This window comes from Astyanax mexicanus, chromosome 10 (genome assembly GCF_023375975.1).
Source record: "Astyanax mexicanus isolate ESR-SI-001 chromosome 10, AstMex3_surface, whole genome shotgun sequence".
In the NCBI taxonomy this organism is placed as follows: Eukaryota; Metazoa; Chordata; class Actinopteri; order Characiformes; family Acestrorhamphidae; genus Astyanax; species Astyanax mexicanus.
The window spans coordinates 3,645,544-3,666,957 of NC_064417.1; the positions used below are offsets into that span (position 1 = coordinate 3,645,544).

At 37.3% G+C, this 21,414-nt stretch overlaps 1 protein-coding gene across 7 annotated transcripts in view; it reads right to left on the reverse strand.

The window, feature by feature from the left end:
• arhgef9b (Cdc42 guanine nucleotide exchange factor (GEF) 9b) overlaps positions 1-21,414 on the reverse strand; it is a 65,254-nt gene that overhangs the window by 28,610 nt on the left and 15,230 nt on the right. For all 7 annotated transcript variants that reach the window (XM_022683746.2, XM_022683749.2, XM_022683748.2 and 4 more), the window contains one exon: positions 101-280. In XM_022683746.2, the coding sequence (XP_022539467.2) occupies positions 101-280 (180 nt within the window). The remainder of the gene's footprint in view (positions 1-100; positions 281-21,414) is intronic.

A 21,414-nucleotide genomic window follows, 5' to 3' on the forward strand; every position in this document is an offset into this window, starting at 1 on the left:
CTGCATGGAAATGATTATTGTGGGTGATTGATGGCATTGAGGATCAATAACGCCTTAGATGGCTGCATTGATCAAAGAGATGGCTGGAGGCCAGACTTACCCTCACAAAGCTGGCTGGGAACCATCCCTCCTCATCATCGATCTGGCCCCACCACCAGTCCTTGTTCGAGGCATCCAGGACCTTGATGACGTCCCCGGCCTTAAATGCCAACTCGCGGTCGGCCATGGTCACGTGATCCCATACTGCCTCTGCGCTGACGATCGATCCTCCACTGATCAGCTGTAGAGGAACACATTACAGATGGAGTAATTCTACTTAAATTAGAACAGTGCTTAGGGAACATGCTTAAACTACAAGGAAAGTGCCAAAAAGCTAGCAGGATCTTATGTGTCTTTAATGCAAACCAGGCCCAGCTTTCATTAGCATCAAACCAATCGATGAGTGGCATGTGTGATAAGTGGCAAATACTGAAATTTTACTTTTAGTTTTAAATGTTGTTGCTAATATTTGACTAAAAACGATTTTTTTGTCATTTTATAGAGGTCTGTTTTTATTTTAATTCAATCACTTCACTTAAGATGAACATATTTAAAAAGCAGTATAAATGGTTTAATTGTACTAGATTTGTAATAGAATGGTTTAATACTTTTATAGTTCCAGGATTGGAGACTAAGATATTAGATTATTTTCTGCTAGTATTTTTCTAGTACCTATTTTACCTACTTTCATATTTTTTTATCATACAGCTTGGTACAATCTTTAATTTCAATTAAAATTTCTCATTTTAAACAGTTAGCATGAACTCCAATAATTATATTCATGTGTTAAAAGTCAAGATTTTCGAAAAAAAAAAACTTGGTGCCCAGCAACAAACTACCAGCACACAAATGTACAATATGTACAATGTGTATCATACATGCTAGGACTGTACAATATTAAAAAAAAAACTGACATTGTGATATTGCATTGTTTAGCTTTATATACTAGAGCATCTTAAAAAAAAAGAATACTATTAAAAAGTTACTTTATTTTAAGTAATTCAGTTCAAAATGTGAAACTCGTATATTATATAGATGTATTAAACACAGAGTGATTTATTTTAAGTGTTTATTTCTTTTATTGTTGATTAAACCCAAAAATAGGTGTCTAAGAAAATTAGAATATTATATAAGACCAATCGGTACTTTTGGCAGTGTGGGCAGGTGTGCCAAGTCCTGCTGGAAAATGAAAGACGCATACAATATAGAGAGCCATGTCTAAAATCAGTGCAGTTTTTTCCCAAAAAATCTTACAGCACTTCATGCTTCCCTCTGCTCACAACTTTTATGAAGGTGCAGATTTCATTTTCCAGCAGGACTGCCAAAAGTACCAATTGGTCTTTTATATATATATTTTTTTGAGATTCTGATTTTCGGGTTTTCATTGGCTGTCAGCCATAATCACCAACAATAAACTAATTAAAAGCTTAAAACACATCTATACAATATATGAGTTACACATCTTAAACTAAATTACTGAAATAAAACTCATTTTTTGAGATGCACTAGTATATTGTTTTCACCTGATTTTACCACAGGTCAATAATCCAACATGGCATATTAATAGTAATGCACTCCACGTATTGGAGTAAAATTAACATGTTATATACTGTACCAAAAATAATAAATGGGTCAATATAAATGGCTCAAAAAGAAAACTACACTACATTAGACATAATATCTGCATTTTTTGCTTTGGTTCTTTATGCCATTTATTTGGTTAATGATTTGGTAAAATGTCCCTTAAGGCAACTATAACTGTGTCACCACTGACAAATAGATGCAAGGTCATTCTGCTCAGGACTACAGAACTAGGCTGCATGAATCAGACCAGGCCTCGCTCCAGAGTATTATTTTTACAGTAACTCATGCATCTCATGAGCTGACCTGCAATCAGCCCTGCTGTTGCTGCTGTTGTCTGTCAGTGGGTTGCTGTTTTTTTTTTTTTTGTTTTTTTTTTCTGTTCTCGATCCTGTCAGAATAAACCCTGATTCCATCTGATGCCATCAGAAGATCGAAATCAAAAGAAGCTACAGGCGAAGACCCAGCACTGTACAGGAGAATCTGACACGCCCACATGTTCTTGTGTTCTTGCGATCATAGGGAGAGGCACTGAGCTTTCTTATTAGTTATACATGCAATAGGGCCTATTTGTATTCTTGAGCGGCAGTCGGTGGACTAAAGGCCAGTCTCATTAAGACTGAGAAGATAGTATTAGCTACCGCCTGCAACCTCATATCAACCCACCCCTCAGTGATTGCCTCATCCAGCTGAAGAATTCCTCATTCACCTTGAAGCTGAGAGAGCCAACCTTGGCATGTTGTGGAAGATGATTTGATATTCCTGCCACAGAGCTCTCAGGCTTAAAAGCAAGCTAAACATGCCCATTCCAGACAGACTAACCTGCATTGCGGACTGAAAACCGTATGCAAAAACGCTCTGAGTGAGATAGCAATTCTAATCGGCAGAGATAAAACAGTGCATTGCATCTATATATTGCATTATATAACCTATAATAAGAACAAGAAGACTAAAAAGTGAAGCACGTATCCATGGTTTCACCATCAAATGGTCTCTGTGGTTGGTTAGTTGGTTGGTTGGTTGGTTGGTTGGTTGGTTGATTGGTTGGTCGTGTCATACAGCATTTAATTTCAGGTAAAAATATATTAACTGCAATGTATGTCATATGATTACTTAAGAAACTTTTTGCAATATAAAAAATGTAATAAATACGTAAGGTAAGGGTGTGCTATGTCATATGTGATAACGATATTACCAAAGATGAAAAAAATAGTGAAAGCAGTCTCTTTTGTATGTGTTTTGTTTGTTTTTTGTTTACAGTTTATATTTAACAACTATATATACACTACATATTTTCTACATTTTTAATTTTGTTCCTATATTATTATTTTATACAAAATCATGTTTGAAGTTTCTGTTTAAGAAATAGACAAATATTTATAGACTTCTATGTTTATAACAAATGTATGAAACAATTATGCAATATTTATACTAAATAAAACTTTAATAAATATTTTGTTACTGTAGCATATTCTTGAAATTATTGTATTTTTGAATTGAACTGCTTTGTCATATTATCATAAATAATGTTCTCACAAATATACCATGAAATATTGTGAGGATATTGTGTGGATGATCACAAGCCATCAATCCAAACTGAACTGCTTGAATTTTTGCACCAGGAGTAAAGGCATAAAGTTATCCAAAAGCAGTGTGTAAGACTGGTGGAGGAGAACATGATGCCAACATGCATGGAAACTGTGATTAAAAACCAGGGTTATTCCAACAAATATTGATTTCTGAACTCTTAAAACTTAATGAATATTTGCTTTCTTTGCATTATTTGAGGTCTGAAAGCTCTGCATGTTTGTTTTGTTATTTCAGCCATTTCTCATTTTCTGCAAATAAATGACTATATTTGTATTTGTAATTTGGGAGAAATGTTGTCTGTAGTTTATAGAATAAAACAACAATGTTCATTTTACTCAAACATAAACCTATAAATAGCAAAATCAGAGAAACTGATTCAGAAACTGAAGTGGTCTCTTAATTTTATATGATCATCCAACATCAGAACCTCACTATTGCTCATTACTAGAGCTAGTAGAACTTGTAGAAAGCTTGCTTTAGACAGTAGACACGGACAGTAGACTTTTTAGAATCAGTAGACAAAGCATGTTTCCAAATATATTTGTACACATAGTCACTGTTAGTCTATAACATAACATCTTCAAAGCTGCAACTTTATAGGAAAATGTATTTTATACAGTTATATGCTTTTATAAGTCATTTGCTGTAGTTTACAGAACAAGACTCATGTTGTGTATTAGTATATATATATTGTATATATTGTATATATTTTATGATATTTGTCATATCTTCCTGGATCAAAACTAGAGAGGAACATAATATTCAGTACAGATACACATACAGTAAAAGTGCAGACATTACAGAACAGTAGCTCAGTCCCATCTGAACTGAACATTCTGTACAATAAACTCGTCATCGAAATACCAATCCAATTCCAATTAGTCCAATCTAAATCCTTGTCTGTTTCCAAGCTTTTTAAAGCAACTAGCAATTATCTTTTATATCAGTGTAATTCCCATATTTTCATGCATCCCTAGTAAGACTTGTTTCTGTAAATCTGGATTAGCTGTCTACCTTATCTACCTTAAAGTAAATTAATGTATTATTATACTATATATATTGTCCATCTGTGCAATTTGAAGAAAAAAAGACCCTATAAAACCCCATATTAGACCATATTACGACTATTTACTATTTAACATACAATATCACTTTTTATCACTACTTATTTCTGCAAGTGAACAGTGTGTCACATCAGTTTAGGATAAAAGAGAGGAGACCATGAGTGACTATGGTACCAAATGTTCAGCACAGCCACAGGTTCAGGCACTCCAGCCCTGCCGCTGTTGCCGCTGCTGCCTGACGGTTCCCCTGGGTGATCGCCAGACAAAATCTATGCACTGAATTCCTGATATCCCAGGCCATCATGCACACAACCAAAGCAAAGCATGCCTTATTGCATGCCTGTACTATTTGAATATAATAGAATATTAACATTTCTCCACCAAGCCAATAAAATCAAGAAGTGTATGACTTCTAATCGATGCAATTAATACACATAAGCAGGTTAGCCACTAAGCACTAACACTAAGCACTCTACAGTATATATGTATATGAGTGCTGTATGTATGTCTCAAGGATTCCCCATTAGTCATTTAACAAGCATATCCATCTCATCTCCCCCCCAAAAAATGAGGTGCCGTTATATCAAGATCATTATGATTCATATGCCTTTGATGCCGCCTCTCCTTATGGGATCCCAGGGCTTCTCTGAACATGTCTGAATAAATTATTGTTACATAATCAATGGCTCTAACTCGCCTCTTATTATCGCACTTATTCCGAAGCGTCCTCCTTCCTTCGTGTGAACAATTTCACTGTCAGGCTCTCTCTAAAATAAAAAAAAAACCGCCAGCCTCCAGCTGAAACGGTACCAGCGAGGGCTATAGAGACATGATCTGAATGCGAGGAGAAAACGAGGGGGGGAGAATAAAAGCACAGGAACACGCTGCCCTTTTATACACGGTCGGTCTTTTATACAGAAGCAGCTTGCCGTTACATGCTGTTATAATGCTGTTATAATACGTTATAATGAATGATGTCCAGAATCACTTAACTGCACCAGTCAAATAAACACTCCGAATACTGTTCGTTCGTTTGTTCGTGCCATTTTTCCTTTGAAAACTGAAAAGCTGTGCCTGGATATGAAAAAGCTAGAGCTTAATCCTCACAGACTTCAATTCAATAAGGTCCTTATGTAAACAATACCGCTTAAAGGATTGCTTAATTAAAGAAGCAGGCTCGAGAATATGAAAAGAAAAGGAGAGAGAGACAGGTCTTACCATGTTGGTGGCAGCTACATGGAAATGTTCGGCGAGAGTATGCATGGATAGAGCCGGCTCAGACATTCATGGTGCATCGAAAAACAGAAAATAACATCCGATTCATTCATAAGTCTTCCAGGAGAACAAAGGCATTTTTGAGCAGCCCAGGTAGTCGGCAGCGCGGCATCCTCTAAGCATTCCACAGCTTCACTGAAGCGCCAGTCTGTGTCTGGCAAAAGATATTATGTAACACACTTATGTCCTGGGAGTGAGGGCCAATCAAAGTTGCTCTGCTTCCAACCAGCATGAAAAAAACACAAAACTGACTCACACGTGCGCACACATACACACATACACACCCTCACACATCCACACATATACACACACACACATCCACAAACCTCCTCACTAGGGATCAAACAGCATATCAAAAGGATTTCTCCTAGCTTCTTCAATTCGTCTGAAAGGTAATGCGTCTCTGACACGCGATGTGCCGGATAGCTTGTGGCACAAGAAAGAAAAAAAGATAGAAAGAAAAAAAAAGGCAGCGGAAAGCAAGCAAGCATCCCCCTGTTACAGTCCTACTTAATCCAAGCACCAACTGTTCAGCGACACTGGGATATTTTTTGAGAAGAAGCCTCACAGCCGTTTGGGGGTGAAAATTGAAATCGGAACAGCCACGTGTTCCAGAAAGTGAGGAAATGTGGAACCACACGCTTTCCCGCATGTGACAGCACTTCCCAATGCATTAAACATTGATATTCCTGATCTAGTCCTGCCGTCAGATCATTCTTCAGATTAGCAGATGATGTATTTATTTATATTTATTTTTTTTACAGTTTTCCTCCAGACCACTGGAGTAACCATCAAAAAACAGGCCATTTTTTATTCACATGACAGAGTGGTTTCTGGTTTCTGGGGACCATTTTACATACTGTAATGTACGTAACTAATACACTGCAGGAACATGTGTTACATGTGTGTTGCAAAATTCCTTTTTTGCAGAATTAATTCGTATGTTTTGCTTAAAAAAAAAAGAATAACCTTTTTTGGAGAAATTTGTTGTCGGTTTTTACATTAAGATGCTATATTTTTACACTAAAATGCTTATTTAGACTTTTTTTTTTTAGACTAATTTATGAATTTCCAGTCCAAAATGTGTATTTTCCAAGTGACAAGATCTCAGCATATACACTTACACTCCTAATAACTAAGCATTCCATTGAACACTTAATTGAACTTCCTTTTTGACTTGATGGCTCAAACATGCACCAGTACTGTGTAACAGGAGATTCTACGCCTAAAAAAAATGGGTTGAAGACAACATATTGTAATGCATAATTAATAATAAAAGCCAGTTCTATGTCTAAATGTGCCAAAGGGGGTTGGCACATGGTACACTGGGCGATGCCGCAAAGAGCGAGCCCCTTTTTCTGCCCTAAGGAGTCTTATATTGTCTTTCAGTGCGTTAAAGGAAGTGCATTTCCAAGAGTTGAAGAGTCTTACTGCTTTAGTTGATGTTAGCTTGCTCTAAGAACAATGAAAATGAATTTCTCCAATAAATTAATAAACTGGCAAGGTGTTCACTAGGGTGAAAGTCCATTTAAAAAAAAATGTTGAATCCAAATTTCAGTGCTGACTAATAATTAAATTGTAACTATAATCTACTACAAAAAGTGCTGGGGACTAAAATGCAATGAGGGCGGGGTAAGGGCTCAGCCTGGTCACCAAAAGTGACAGACACAACAGATTACATGTTTTCTCACTAAATATCTTAATATTTCATATCTAAATTTCTTTTGGTTTCTTAAAGAGCATTTAAACTCAGGTTCAGCTGTTTCTACTATTTTGAAGTGAAGAGAAAGCTAGTTGACTAATCAACAGATTAGTTGATTATTAAAATAATCATTGGATGCAGCTCTTCATTGTCGTACTAATGAGTGCATTAGTACAACATTTAGTAAGTGCTAAAATCAGTTAGCTTAAGAAAGCTAAGGGCGTTTTAATACCAGCCATATCTGGTCTGGTTAAAACAGACTCTGGTTCGTTTGTACCTTTAGTGCGGTTCGTTTGAGCAGGTGTGAAAAGAGTAATCACACTCGGGTGAGGATTAAAACAATCGGACCGAGACCTACTGGAGGAGGTGGTCTCGGCCCGGTCCCAAACGAACTCTGGAGCGGATCACATGTGGTGAGAACGTGATCTGGTCTCGATCCATCCCAGCTAATAAATATAGTCCATTTATTTGAGCTAAACTGCTGATAAGGCGCAGTTTAAACTGATATATTAGCAAGATGACGCTAATTACCACAAACTATGAACAAACAAAATATTTACTTTTTTCGTATATTTATATTTACTCCCACACCAGACAGCTCTGACCAATCAGAGGACACAGCCTGCTCACATGGTTTATTGGTTCGCATTTTGATGCGTTTAGGTTTATGCCTGTGTGAAACCAAACCAAACAAAGGGAGAAAACACTCCGAGCAAACAAACTCATCAACTGATTCGGACCAGAGAAACGACCTACAGGTATGAAGACCCCCTAAAAGAGTTTACCACAGCTGGTTTAATCATCCTTCATTGGTGCTTTAGGGCCAATCGAGTTAAAATATATCCCGCTTTTATATATACCAGCATATAATTTTTACCACTGTCCCAGCTTAGAATTTTTAGTGATAGAAACTAGTATTGGAATTGTAACTGATAACAAAGCATAAACTAATTGTTGTCATTTTGCATTTAAAATTAGTCCCAGGTATCGTGAGAATATCAAATTGTGAATCGAATTAAATCAAATCATGATTAAAACGAGTGCATCATTAGACCTCTAATAAACAGCCTCAGCCTGTTGTCAAGTCTAGTTTACACAACCATTTACATAAAGTACAGACTGTACTGCAGTGAAATGATTATCCTTGAACAGTACGTTTCAAGCCAGGAATCAGCCAAGTTATGGGTGTTTATTTTCTTCTGAGTTTAAGTGTAACTTGGGCTGGTTTATGATTCAGCTCTAGGCTGATTTTCTCTATTTTAATGTTATGTAACTAAACACATTAACAACAGGACTAGAACTGAACTTAGACATTTAGACCACATCCCTGCTAAAAATCCAGCTGGTCATTCAGCGAAAACATACTCTATGATGGTCTACAGCTACTTAAAGAGCTAGTCAACCAGTATAGGGTATGGTTTTTCTGGTTGACCAGCTGATCTTGAGCTGGATTATTTAACCAGGGTTCTAGACTAGTGTTCTAGCCTTCTTCCACAACATGGAAGGAGATAGGTAGAGGGAGGGGGAGTTGGGGGTTGGGGTTTAGCCACAGGCTTGAAGTTAAAGCAATGCAAAGAGACAACCAACCAGTTGGGTAGAAATAAGTGGACACTGAGACTACAGTGCTGCAGCAGCAGCAAAGACAAATCGAGCGTGTGCATTAATGGAGAAATCTGGTGTGAAATGCACTTGAGGTTGTAGTAAAACATGATAAGGATTACAAACTATTGTCCAATAGCCTACCTCCATTTTCCCCCAACGTTTTGAAATACAGCGCTTTTAGCTGATGCTCCTAACAGGCTTACAATGCTAACAATATGGGCATAGTATTGCCCAGGTAAAGAAATCAATACTTACTCCATTATTAAAACTCAAAGTAGCACCACACTTCATTGGTAGAATTCTTAGGGGCCTTAGGCACTTTAAACGAAATGAGAACTTTAAAGGTGCACAGGTAGTTTATTAAAAAAAGGCTGTTTATACATATACATAAGTCATGATAAGTTAACTGACGAGCACAAACTAAGATTGCAAAATTATTTCAGTGGAAATGCATGATTATTATAGAGAAATTTTCAGCATTAGCTAAAAAAAACAGTCATTTTTTCCATGAAAAATGCTATGCCATCCATACCTATCAAGTTTTAGGCACCAAAGCAAATTAAACTTATCCATTTATCTTGGCAATATGAGTTTTTACCTGAAAAAAGCACCACATATGATTTAACAAGATGCATATAAACATACATACAGTAAAACAGAACACAGATTTCTCATTTTAACTAGGTATGTTATATTCTGTGAGCCAAGCTGAAAAAAAAGTGTAGAGATACCAGATTTCTCCTGGATGCTCCTCAGCCAGCATGTGTATATTATGTTCAGTTCCATCAGCAGCTCACTCGACTTAACAAATTAACCAGTAATTTACCAAATCAGGTGTTGATATGCTAATAAGAACTAGAAATAACTCTATTAATCTCAGATGAGGAGAAATTAGAAGATGTTTTAAGGTAAACAGCTTCGCTTTTTGTAAAATTGCTGTTTGTATTTATTGTAACGCTTTAGTGTTTTACTGAGCTAATAAACACTTATTTCACAGATAAGATGCTTATGCTTTACTGAAATTCCTAAAAGTGTCTAAAATATTTGCACAATACTGAAATATGGTAGTTTCCAGGCTAAAATGAGAGACTTGACAGGTTTTCTCTAAGCTCCTATCACTAGAATTGTAAGCCTCTTGGGAGCATCGGTTAAAAGTGCTGTATTTCAGAATGCTGTAGGAGAACAGAGGTGGGCTATTCGACACACTTCGTACTCATCATCATGTTTCGCTAAACCACAAGTTCTTTTGACGCCGGATTTCTCCTTTAACAGACATGTCTATGAGACAGTAGAATATATTATATTAAATACTGGGTACTGTAGGGGGGGGGAGGGGGGTGAAAGGGGATACAGGCTGGAAAAACAAAATACCAAGGTATCCATGTTGCCATTGCCGGGGGTCCTCGCTGCGCTGTAAACGTCCCGGTGGGTCGCCCCCCCCCAAAAAATCCGCTGTTTTATTTATTATTTATTATTTTTCCCGTTTACCCAGAGCTCAGGAACAGCATAAGTATCACGTTCACAAGCACGAGGATGGCGACCACGGCGAACACCACCACCTTCTGCCCGTCCAAGGTCATCCTGATGCAGTGCAGTCGGGAGAGCGCTCGAGCGGCCGCGGTGCGGTGCGGTGCGTTGCTGTGCGTGCAGGTCGCGGGCGCTGTGCTCGCGGCCTCCGGTTGCTATCCTCAAAAGCGAACCGTGATTCTCTCACGCGACCCCGATTCTCTCGCCTTCGTGCGCGCGCCTTTAAGAGGCAGAGCAGCTGGAAAACAGAGGAAGAAGCAGCAGCCTCACCATCGTCATCCTCATCCGGCGTCTGCTCGGCACGCGCGGCTCGTTCGGTTCCGTGGCGCGCGGACGCCGGTCGGTGTTAATCTGGCGTGTTTTGTTTTTTGTTGTGTTTTTTTTTTTCAGGCTCGCGCGGACGGACACCGGCGCGCGCGCATCGACAGCAGCAACAACAGCAGCAGCAGCGAGGTGTTTCTACGGCAAGCGCGACGTGTGGCTGCAGCTGCGCGCTCCTGCAGAGGGACACGCGCGCAGCGAGTTCACGAGCGCTCTATAAATGCTCACAAGCGCGTTTTGAACAGTAATTAGCGCGCGTAACGTTGCAAACGCTCTAAGCACGTTTATAAGCACTCAGTAGCCTGTGTGTATATGTTCATAAGCATTTATTACATGCCCCATAAGCACTCACTGTATGTAAATGATCTGTCTGAAACCCACTTTTCTTACTAAATATCTTAAAATTTCACATTCCAATTACTTTTGGACATTTAAAAGACATTTAAATCCCAAGTTTAGCTGTTTCTACTATTTTAAAGCAATAAAAAAGCTATGAACAGAAGCCGTATCCACAGCAAGCTGAGATAGAAGGCATTGTAGAAATAATATAAAACAAATAATAATATAGAAGGCTTTAAACACATTACAAATACACCAAACAGCTAGGCTATTTTTACATAGCTTTTTCTTAACTGATGGGTTGCAGACACGTCATGGAAAGGTCGCGGACAGCTTGTGAAAACTATATGCATTTAAAATAAAAAATATATGTTTTTTATTTATTTATTTATTTATTTTTAAACAATTCATTCTGATTTTGTACTATTTTTTTATTTTGAAAAAAGAGAGAGAGAAAGTTTTTTTACTGATACACTCTGAAAGCAGAGATAAGCTGAGAAGTGACATATTTAATTTCATACATACATAACATTAATTTTGTGGTCTGATTTATTTTGTGCAGTTTTGATATTTAATGTTATACATGTAGTTGTCATGGTTCTCCTTAGTTTCTTTTAAAAATTGCTCTTAAATTCACTTTGCATGCATATGTTTGTTTAAACTGGTTTTTGAAGGCTATATGAAGGTATCAAAAATGGTATCAAACAGTATACAAAATAATGCTGTAGATATGTGAGCCTCTTCACGCCTCATGTTGGCTGTGTCTCACTGATGTGGCGAGGACTGTTACATAAGCCAGAGACAACCTCCCCAACTGCTGCCTTCGCTCCCTCCTGACATTTAGACAGCAAAGGTCACATCTGAAATTCCAAATTTACAAAGACCAATAGATGCAAATACGTTTCATGAATTCATACACAGTCCAAGTCAAGTTTGTCAAAGCGTCATCAGTATCCAGCTAAGAAGCAGCAGAAGGTCAGCAGAGAGCAGAGAGCAAAACCACGACGGCAGCCAGAACTTTCCCTACACTACACAAAAATGTCCCTTTAAATAAAGATAATTAAATCAGTGCACAGTGCATCTATGTAAATATGTAACTGAATTGGATCTATGTTACTGAATTGCCTTCACAACCTTTTTTAACCTTTTATGAACTATAAAAAACTAACTCTGACTGATTCAACATGGCCTGTCATGATTAATACATTATGGATTAATCACACAATAAAAGGACATGACCTGAATAATATTTGACTATTGTGATTTGGTCTGTTGTCATTAGAGCGAACGGTGATTAATTACAATTGTGTTGCCTTTGAAAGAGTGTAATTGTTTTATTGTGATATTCTATTACCATTATATCAGTGGTATATAAATGGTCTCAAAATGACAATAATATAGTTTATCAAAATCATTTCTAGGATGATATGTCAACAAAAATATTCTTATCGTGACAGGAATAGATCCAACTCATAATGTTCACCTAAGACAATTAAATTAGTCTCATTTCAATTAGGCTCTCTGAACATACTGTATATACTGACCCTCACAAATTAGTTTCATTTGTTTTTCCAACTCAGCTGAAACAAATTTATGCAGTTAATATCACAGCCATACTTTAAATTTTAAATTACACTTTAATAGGTTTAGATAAAAAACAGGTCTATTTACTGGTCTATTTTCACACATAAAGTGCCCTGGATTATAAATCACACCGGATTTCTCTCCAGATAACAGTTTATTTGGGTGAGTAAAGCGCTTCTGTTTATTTACAGTAAGCTAAGACTTTAAAAATTTAGTCTAAGGGTGAGTTTTCAGTGAAGATTCTCCAGCACTAAGCATTAGCATTAGCATAAACTGCATAAAGCATTAGCATTAACATAAACTGAGAAACCCTGAGTGTTCTGGAAACCCAGGGCACTATCCCCCAGCTAGCGGTTCATCCCACATAGCTTGTTTTAACACTGCTAACACGCTACAGACTACAGTCCAATATACTCGCCTCTGAACGGCAAAAGAGGTAGCGCTGCTGTTAGCAGCTAATGCTAATGCTGCTGCACCCAGCCTTAGTGCTGGAGAAAATTCACTCTAAACTCACCCTTATGTCGCTGTACTTCAGCAGAGTGGCTTTACTGCTCCTTAACACCTGACTGGTAGAATTCATACATAAGTAGCACCGGATTATAAAGCACAGATTGATGTAGATTTGTGGGAAAATTAAAGGAATTTAAGTGTAGCTACCTTATATTTTGAAAAATACGGTAATTGATTTGCGTCATAGCAAATCAATTACCATTTTCTAAATGTAAAACCACTAAAAACAGCCAATCATAGATTCTACTGCATCCATCCTTGGTTGATTCTGCTCTTGTTCCACAGCTGTTAAAAGAAAAAACGGACCAAAACTGACAAATAACGTCCACCTCCAACAGAGACAGAGGGGGATTATGGAAATGGCTGAAGCATCAAAATAAAGCAAAAAAGGCTGAACTAAAAATGTCAACACTAATGCTGCTTTATTGGGGGCGATTAGGGCAGCTATGCATTGATTAGTCGGTTTTAAGGTTCAGGTTTGAGGATTTCACCAGTGAGCAGAGCCAGACACTTCCCTGCCCGTTCATCCAGCAGGAAAAAGCCAGAAAAGCAGGATTTTATATTTGTTATTCAAGACTAAGAACTATCATCACTTAGTAAACAAAGATAATGTATTTTGTAAAAAAATATATATATATTATTCTGAATAAAATAATTATTGGAAGAATCGGAAATTATAAGTAAAACGTAGTCCCGAATTTAGAACTCACAATGCATTCCCAAATACTTTTATATATATATATATATTTTTTTAACCTTTTAAAGTTAGTGAAAAAATAAATCATAATCTCATTGAGAATCTCTCGTTTCTGCATGCCTTCATGTGTCATTTGCTAGGTATAAAATATAAAAATATAAAATAACTCAAGCAGTTAGAAATTCATAGCACATCTAAAAACTTAAAAAAAAAAACTCAGCACTTTGCCATCAACTCGACGAATCACTATGAATCTCAGAAATAGACTAGAGCCGAGTCGTATGTTCACACATTCCTGCCTCGGTCTTGAGACTTGAGAGTTTCAGCATCTCGTCACGGATCTTAAAGTTGACTATGTGAGCTGATTACACAGATTTTGCTCCCTATTAGTAAATGACGCTATTTGTAGCACGTAATTTGCTAATGGGAGGGAATGGCCACCCCACCCATTTCCTTTCTGCACAGACTGCTTCTTTTGTTCAGCCTCGAGCCCCTGTCCCTTCATCAGCCGTGCTCACTTCCTGCTTCCTGCTAGGAGGCCTCAGCGCCAGGCTGAGAAGAACTAAAAATACCATAAAGTCGTCTTCCTGTGCGTTGTGCTGTCACCATTGTTATGATATCAGCTGTTTATTCGTTCGCTTTCAGAATATTGAGGGTAGTCTTTTTGTCTGAGGGATAAAAGGTCACTTGGTGTATAAATAATGGAACAGAGCACACTTGGGAAATCGTTCTCTTTGTATTTCCATCACTGGATGTTCAGAGATGTGTTCCATAGACAAACAGTATCATATACAGCAAACAAGCCTACAGCTTTAGCATTTTTTATGAAAAGTGAACACAGTGGATCAACACCAGCAGATGACAGACATGTCTCTCCAAACCAATCAAATCAATGATCATCAGTAAATTTTACATTTCATTTTGTAAATCAAGGGAGCAGAGTCTGGAGGAAGACAGAGTGGAGAGACACACAGTCCAAACTGCTCGAGGTCTAGTGTGAAGTTTCCACCAATCAGTGATGGTTTGGAGAGACATGTCTGTCATCTGCTGGTGTTGATCCACTGTGTTTTATTATCAAGTCTAAAGTCAGTGCAGTTTTTTTTGTTTTCCCACAAAATCTTACAGCACTTCACGCTTCACTCTGCTACTGACAACTTTTACGAAGATGGGAATTTCATTTTCCAGCAGGACTTGGCACACTGCCCACACTGCAAAAAGTACCAATTTTTGGGAAAAAAAAATTATAATGTGATTTTCTCAACAAAACTTGAAATTAACAAATAAAATGATGCATTGTACTGTTTTACACTAACAACTACATTTTTGCATAATTCCCCTCATTGCTTAATTCCAAGTATCGGTATCTGTATTGGCGAGTACAAAAATACTCAGTACTCAGTATTGGTACTCTGTCGCAAAAAATGTATTGATGCATTCCTAGTAAGAAATGTTAATGCATTCTCATAGTAAAGTGTTGCCAAAAATGTCACATATTTCTTTAGTAGGCCAATATTACAAAATAATGTACTGCACAAAAATAATGAAAAATTTTACTTTTAAAAACTTTTAAAAATGGCCAAAAATACCTCAGTCTCCCAGTCACTCAGAACATGAAAGCATTGTACGAGTGTGATAACTCATCTCACGCATCTCATTACAAACAATACAATAATTTAAAAAAAATAAAAAATTACAGAGATGGTTATGGAGATAGCTAGCATGCTCTATATTGTTGTGATTCAGTGATCATGAGCAGCTATATACTGAACAATGATATTAAAAACATCTTCAGTTACAAATGAAGGCAGGGAGTGCTGGCTGGTCTCAGGAGCGATTTAGACAGAACAAGAACATTAATTCACCGTCTCGAGACTACAAACCTAGAAAGTGCACAATTACATGATTGATGATTCAGACACTGGGAAACCACGAGGGTATTGTGGACCTTCAAAAAGGTCTAAAAATATCTAAGAACTGAAAATCTTGCATGTATTTTAAATTTGAAAGCACTGCAGTAAAATAATTAAACCATGATCATGTAGTATGTACTCTGTAGATTCTACCAACAGAGCTCCCTCATTGGCTAAGACTTAATGCCAGACTATGCATGTATCTATGACAACAGGTCTTTTTATATATATATTTTTACATTGTAAACTTAATATTGAAGACTATATTGAAGCTATACACAACCATAAGTGGAATTATTTTGTAAACCAAAAGTGTTAAAGAATCCAGAACATGGTTTATACTTTAGATTTTTCTAAGTAGCACATTTATCTTTAAGAAAAGATCTACACACTTGGTATTTACTCTTCATGAGGTAGAGTCACCTGGAATAGTTTTATCAGCATCTTGAATGAGTTCTTGGAGGTGCTGGATGTGTTATGTTACATATAGCACAAAACTAACATGTGATTTCAGAAAAAGAATGATCATTTTCAGCAATCAGTTTGTGACCTCTAGCTCAGGCCTACTTGGGTTCTGCAGCAGGACAATGATCCCAAACAGACTTATGGAAGTTTTGGAGGATCTAGTCAAAGTCTGATTAAGATGCTGTGGATGATCTTAAACAGGATGTTCATGCACAAAAATCTTCCAATGTGGTTGAATTAAAACAATTCTGGACCTAAATTCCTCCACAGAGATGTAAAAGACTCATTGCCAATTATCGCAAACCCCACTGTCTACAGTAGCTTGTAAAAGAAAATATTCAGAAAAATGAGTGGATCAGGAAAAGCATTGTGTCTATGTCAACTCTTGAGTTCATGGCCTCGCCCACCTTGGCTTGGGACCACCCACAGGAAGAGCTGAACCTGGGCTGCACCTAAAAGCTTACAGCTTTGTTAGCTATCTTCTGTTAGTAACTTCAGGTTTAAATCGGATCTCCGGGGGATTCCGCGTTTTACTGAGACCTTAAATATACTCTAGGGTTTGACAAGCACGGTTTGACAAGGTTGCACAACTCGGCAGAACACCGGTCAAAGCCGTTGCCGTTCGTGTCGGATTTTATGATATAGATCAGACTCTGAATCTCCATGTCTGAGGTAAGAGTTTAATTGCATTAGTTTAGCTGAAAGAAACAGTATGAATGCATGGGGAGAGCATCTGACGTTTAGTGGGTTAAGTTTAAGGGTTAAATTTATCTAGCATTCAGTGCTATATCTTTATAACTAAACGATGGAATGAGACATTTAAAATGTTTTTGTTAATCTAAAAAATGTTAGTATTATAAAAAAGCAAAAACAATAGAAATCTATAGGGTGGCAAATGCTTTTTCACAGCTTGCATAACTTTGATTTGTTGGCTAGAGTATGGTGAATTAAAAGTGAAACTTGCCTCCACAAAGCCAGTGTAAATCATTTTTGCATGTACATGTTTCAGTCTGCAGGATATTTTTATTTCAGAAATATGATGTAAAACAAATGTCACTTTCTACTTAAATATTCCAATAATGAAAACCTAAATGCCTTTAAGCAAAACTTCAACTTACAGCACTGCTAAACTAAATAATCACTACTGTTCTACATGTGTCAATTCAGCACAATTCTAGATGTAGATAAGCCTTCTTTCTGTTGCACTGAGAAACCCCAGTGAGATCAATTATTCATGATCATTCTTTAAGCTCAGGAGATATTGGCCATGTACTTTCTCACACCTTTTTATTTAAAGATCAGCGGATAGACTCCACATGAGCCATTAATGCAAAAGTACTTTTCCATTTCTCTGCGAGAAAATGGAGCTTACGTAACAGCTCGGGACAATGTGTCTCTAGTGCTCTGATTCTGGAGAGCAAAGAGGTCAGTGTGTTACTGAGAGGGGAGTACAATTCAGCACAATGTGGCACCAACCGCAAGTCTGTGGGCACCAGGTGCCTCAATTTCAGCAACAGGTCAAACAATGTCACAGTCAATTAGCCGCTGGTTGTGGAACTCTGGTGCCAGCAAGTTAGATTTGCAAACTGCCAAGAAACCAAGTCATTTGCTCAATAAACCTGTCACATCGGAGATCACTGAGCCTGTAGCTGCCTAAGAAACTGCAAGTCCTACTAGCAGAGGAATTGGCTTATTTCTAGGAAAGTACAGCAACTGTTCTGACAGATACTGTAGCTTACGCTCTATAATAAGATGTTCTTGCCTCACACTGTTATACAGGATGTCCAACAAAAGCAACTTTACAGGAGAGAGATAAAAACCTTAATTGTCAATGGAAATCAATATAAAAAAGTTAATCTAATATATTAAAATTATCAGAAAATGTTACGAAAAATCGTCAAAAATGCACAAACTGGCTTTTTTTAATTGGACAGCAACAAGATTGATTATAGCTAAGTTTTGGTTTGAGCCACAAACTCCAAAACACAAAGAAAATGAGAACTACAATAATGACAATTCGGTAGTTCTAGTTTTCTCTAGTTCCAATGTGCGACTCTAGAACATAAAGAATGCTAGTGAAAAAAATAAAAAATAAAATGCTTCTCTGGTGAGCTGTTCAGCTGTGCTTCTCTGCAATCCTGTTCATGTAGCTTGCCATCTGCTACCAGAGCCCTGAGAGAGCACAGTTGTCCTTGCTCTCTCTGGGTGGGTAGAATAGATGGTGCTCTTTTTTCTCATCACTCCAAAGGGTGATGTTGTTCAGCACAAGGCTGCGTCTGTGAGCTTGTGTATAAGAACTGAGTCGCTGCGCTTTCCTCTGAGCATTAGCGTTGTGATGCGACTCACTAATGCAACAGCATCAGCAGCAGTTCTAAAAGAGGCGGAGTCTGACTTCACATGTGTTGGAGGAGGCATGTGGGCTAGTCTTCACCCTTCTAGTGTTGGGGCATTACTAGTGATGAGTGGGTTGGGTAAGGGGAAAAAAAAGTCAAAGGTCAAAAGTTTTTTACATACACATGTGATTTATTTAATAGCATTTAAAAGTCATGTAATTAAAGATGATGAATAGATTGAAAGTCAGAAAGAGGTGGATCAGCACCAAAGGGTTAAAGATATCTAGATACTACACAGTGTCGCTGGCCCCAAGCAGCAGGCATCAAAAAGTGCAGACACACCGCCACTCCCCTGCTTTTGTTCCCGAACAGCACACTCGTCAGTTATGTAAGCAAGAAAAATGCCTCTGAGCCAATGACAGTGGTAGTGATATTGAACACATGTTTACTGCAGTTCTGTAAATACAGCTCACGACAACTGTAAGAAATTCTCCTCTGGCCCAGAGGAGAAATCACCTGCCAAGCCTAACTCTATAAAAATGTACTTTGCGACTCATAACAGTGTTTACGATATGAAATCTGTTTTTTTTTTTGTTCGTTTTTTTACAGAGACCCTGGGAGACAGTGGGGAGTACATCAAATAAAAAGGGAAAATGTCCCTTTTTAACAGCCCTTCGTCTCTGAGGCATGAATAAAACATGCCGGTCATCCCTCAACAAAGTTGGGTTACAGCGATCTTTTCTGTGCACAGTCGGAATTATGTTGTCGGGGCGCACCCTTCATGTCTGACGGCTATAAAGAGAACTCTGCTGTTCTGTATGCATTATGCATAGGACGAAGATCATTACACGAGTATGTCAGTTTGATAAAGCCAAACTCTTAAAACCCATTTTCTTCACCCGGTTTGTTTTAAATCTATGATGCTCTCTGGCTTTTTTTTAAGGACGAATTGGAGAGAAGTTCAGCCAGTGCCACACTGAGATTGCTTACTTTAGGATTACGGATCATCTTGCTGGTTTATTTCATGGCTGTCAGCATGAAAAACTCTTCTTCCTTTTTCTCTCTGCCCTTTTTTAGTGATCAAATCACATCTGAATTTTACTTACAGTGTAAACACAACTGGGACACACTGCATTCAGATTACCACATTCAAGGGCAGCCAGGGACAGATCTTGATCATATTCAATACTAGTGCTACTATACAATACAAAGAATGCATATTCTGTATTCTGCATCTGCATGCAATTACTGTATTTTCCAGGCTATAAGGTGCACCATATTATAAGACGCACTATCAATAAATGTATATTTTCAGGTCTATTTTCATACATAAGGCGCACTGGATTATAAGGCGCATTTTAAGCGACAATAGTAAAAAACAAGGGTTTAGCAGCGCTTAGCGCTAGTAAATGCCATCTGACAGCGCTATACTGAGGAAAATTGAGTGCTCTGTATCAGCTAGTGTTTCGTCCCAAATAGCTTTAGGTTTTAACATAGTAAAAAACACAGACTACAGTCCGAAATACTCGCCTCTGAACAGCGAAAGAGCTTGTGCTGTGGTTAGCGGCTAATGCTAAAGCTAAAGCTGCTCCAGCCTTAGTGCTGGAGAAACTTCACTGAAAACTCACCCTTATAATACTCTATTTCAGTGGAGTGGATTTACTGCTCCTTAATACCTAAATTGATAGAATTCATACTTAAATTATACATACACTGGATTATAAGGTGCACTGTAATTTTTTGGGAAAATTAAAGCATGTTAAGTGCTCCTTATAGTGCTAGAAAATACGAAACATAACTGTAGTACCATACAGTTATATACAGCGATATGCCCAAAGTCAGTATGTAAGGCGGATGTATGTAAACTGATCTTAAAGTGTTCCTTTAGCAGACAGCTTGGGAACACCCACACCTGTATATGTTATGAGGTTATAACTTGTGAGTAGGGCTAAAACAAATGAAACACTTCTTGAGCAAAAAATGATCTGGGAATTTTTTTCTGTCTTGAGGAGACATTTATATAATTGTAAAGCTAAAAGCACATTACTTCGCATGGACTACTTTTAATGTGGCACAATGCACTTACAATTTGACATTTGACCAAAAATTGCACCTTGTGGTCTTCTTAGCTTAATAACTCCAGAACGGCTCAACACATCAGCATATACTGTATATATATATATATATATATATATATATATATATATATATATATATATATATATATGGCTAGAAAGAGCTAAAAAGTGATTGCTCTAGGTGATTAACACTTAAGCTGCTCTGTTTCTGTTTAAATAGCTACATTTTATTGCCTATATTATCCTATTGCTTGGGTGTTAAGGGTGGTCGATATGGTCCTAAAATTATATCATGATTTGTCATGGTATTTTCGCGATAACGATACTTTTGGGGATATGGCAAAACATTGAATTAAAAAATATATATTTCAAGAATACACTACTGCAACAAAACAAAAAAATTAAATTGTATTATTGCATACTATATGATAGGGCACACCCCTAACTGAGATACTAAAAAAGACAAGAATTTTATCAGATTTGTAACAGAAGTCAATGACTCAAAATGTAATGATACTAATAATAATAATACACTCCATATATCCAGGATTAAAGTAAAATAAATGATACTGGACAGATATAATCTAAAGTCTCTAGTAGATATATAATGGGCAATGAGAACAGTGTGATTTTTGTTTTTGCTAAAAACAGCAAAAAAGTAGTACCCTGATGTGATAATTAGGGGAGGGTGATACGGAAAGATATTTCAGGAAATAAGATTGTACATGATATTCAAAAATACACTAAAACTAGACATATTGGAGGATTAAAATTATTTTTATAGAAGAGTCTGTACT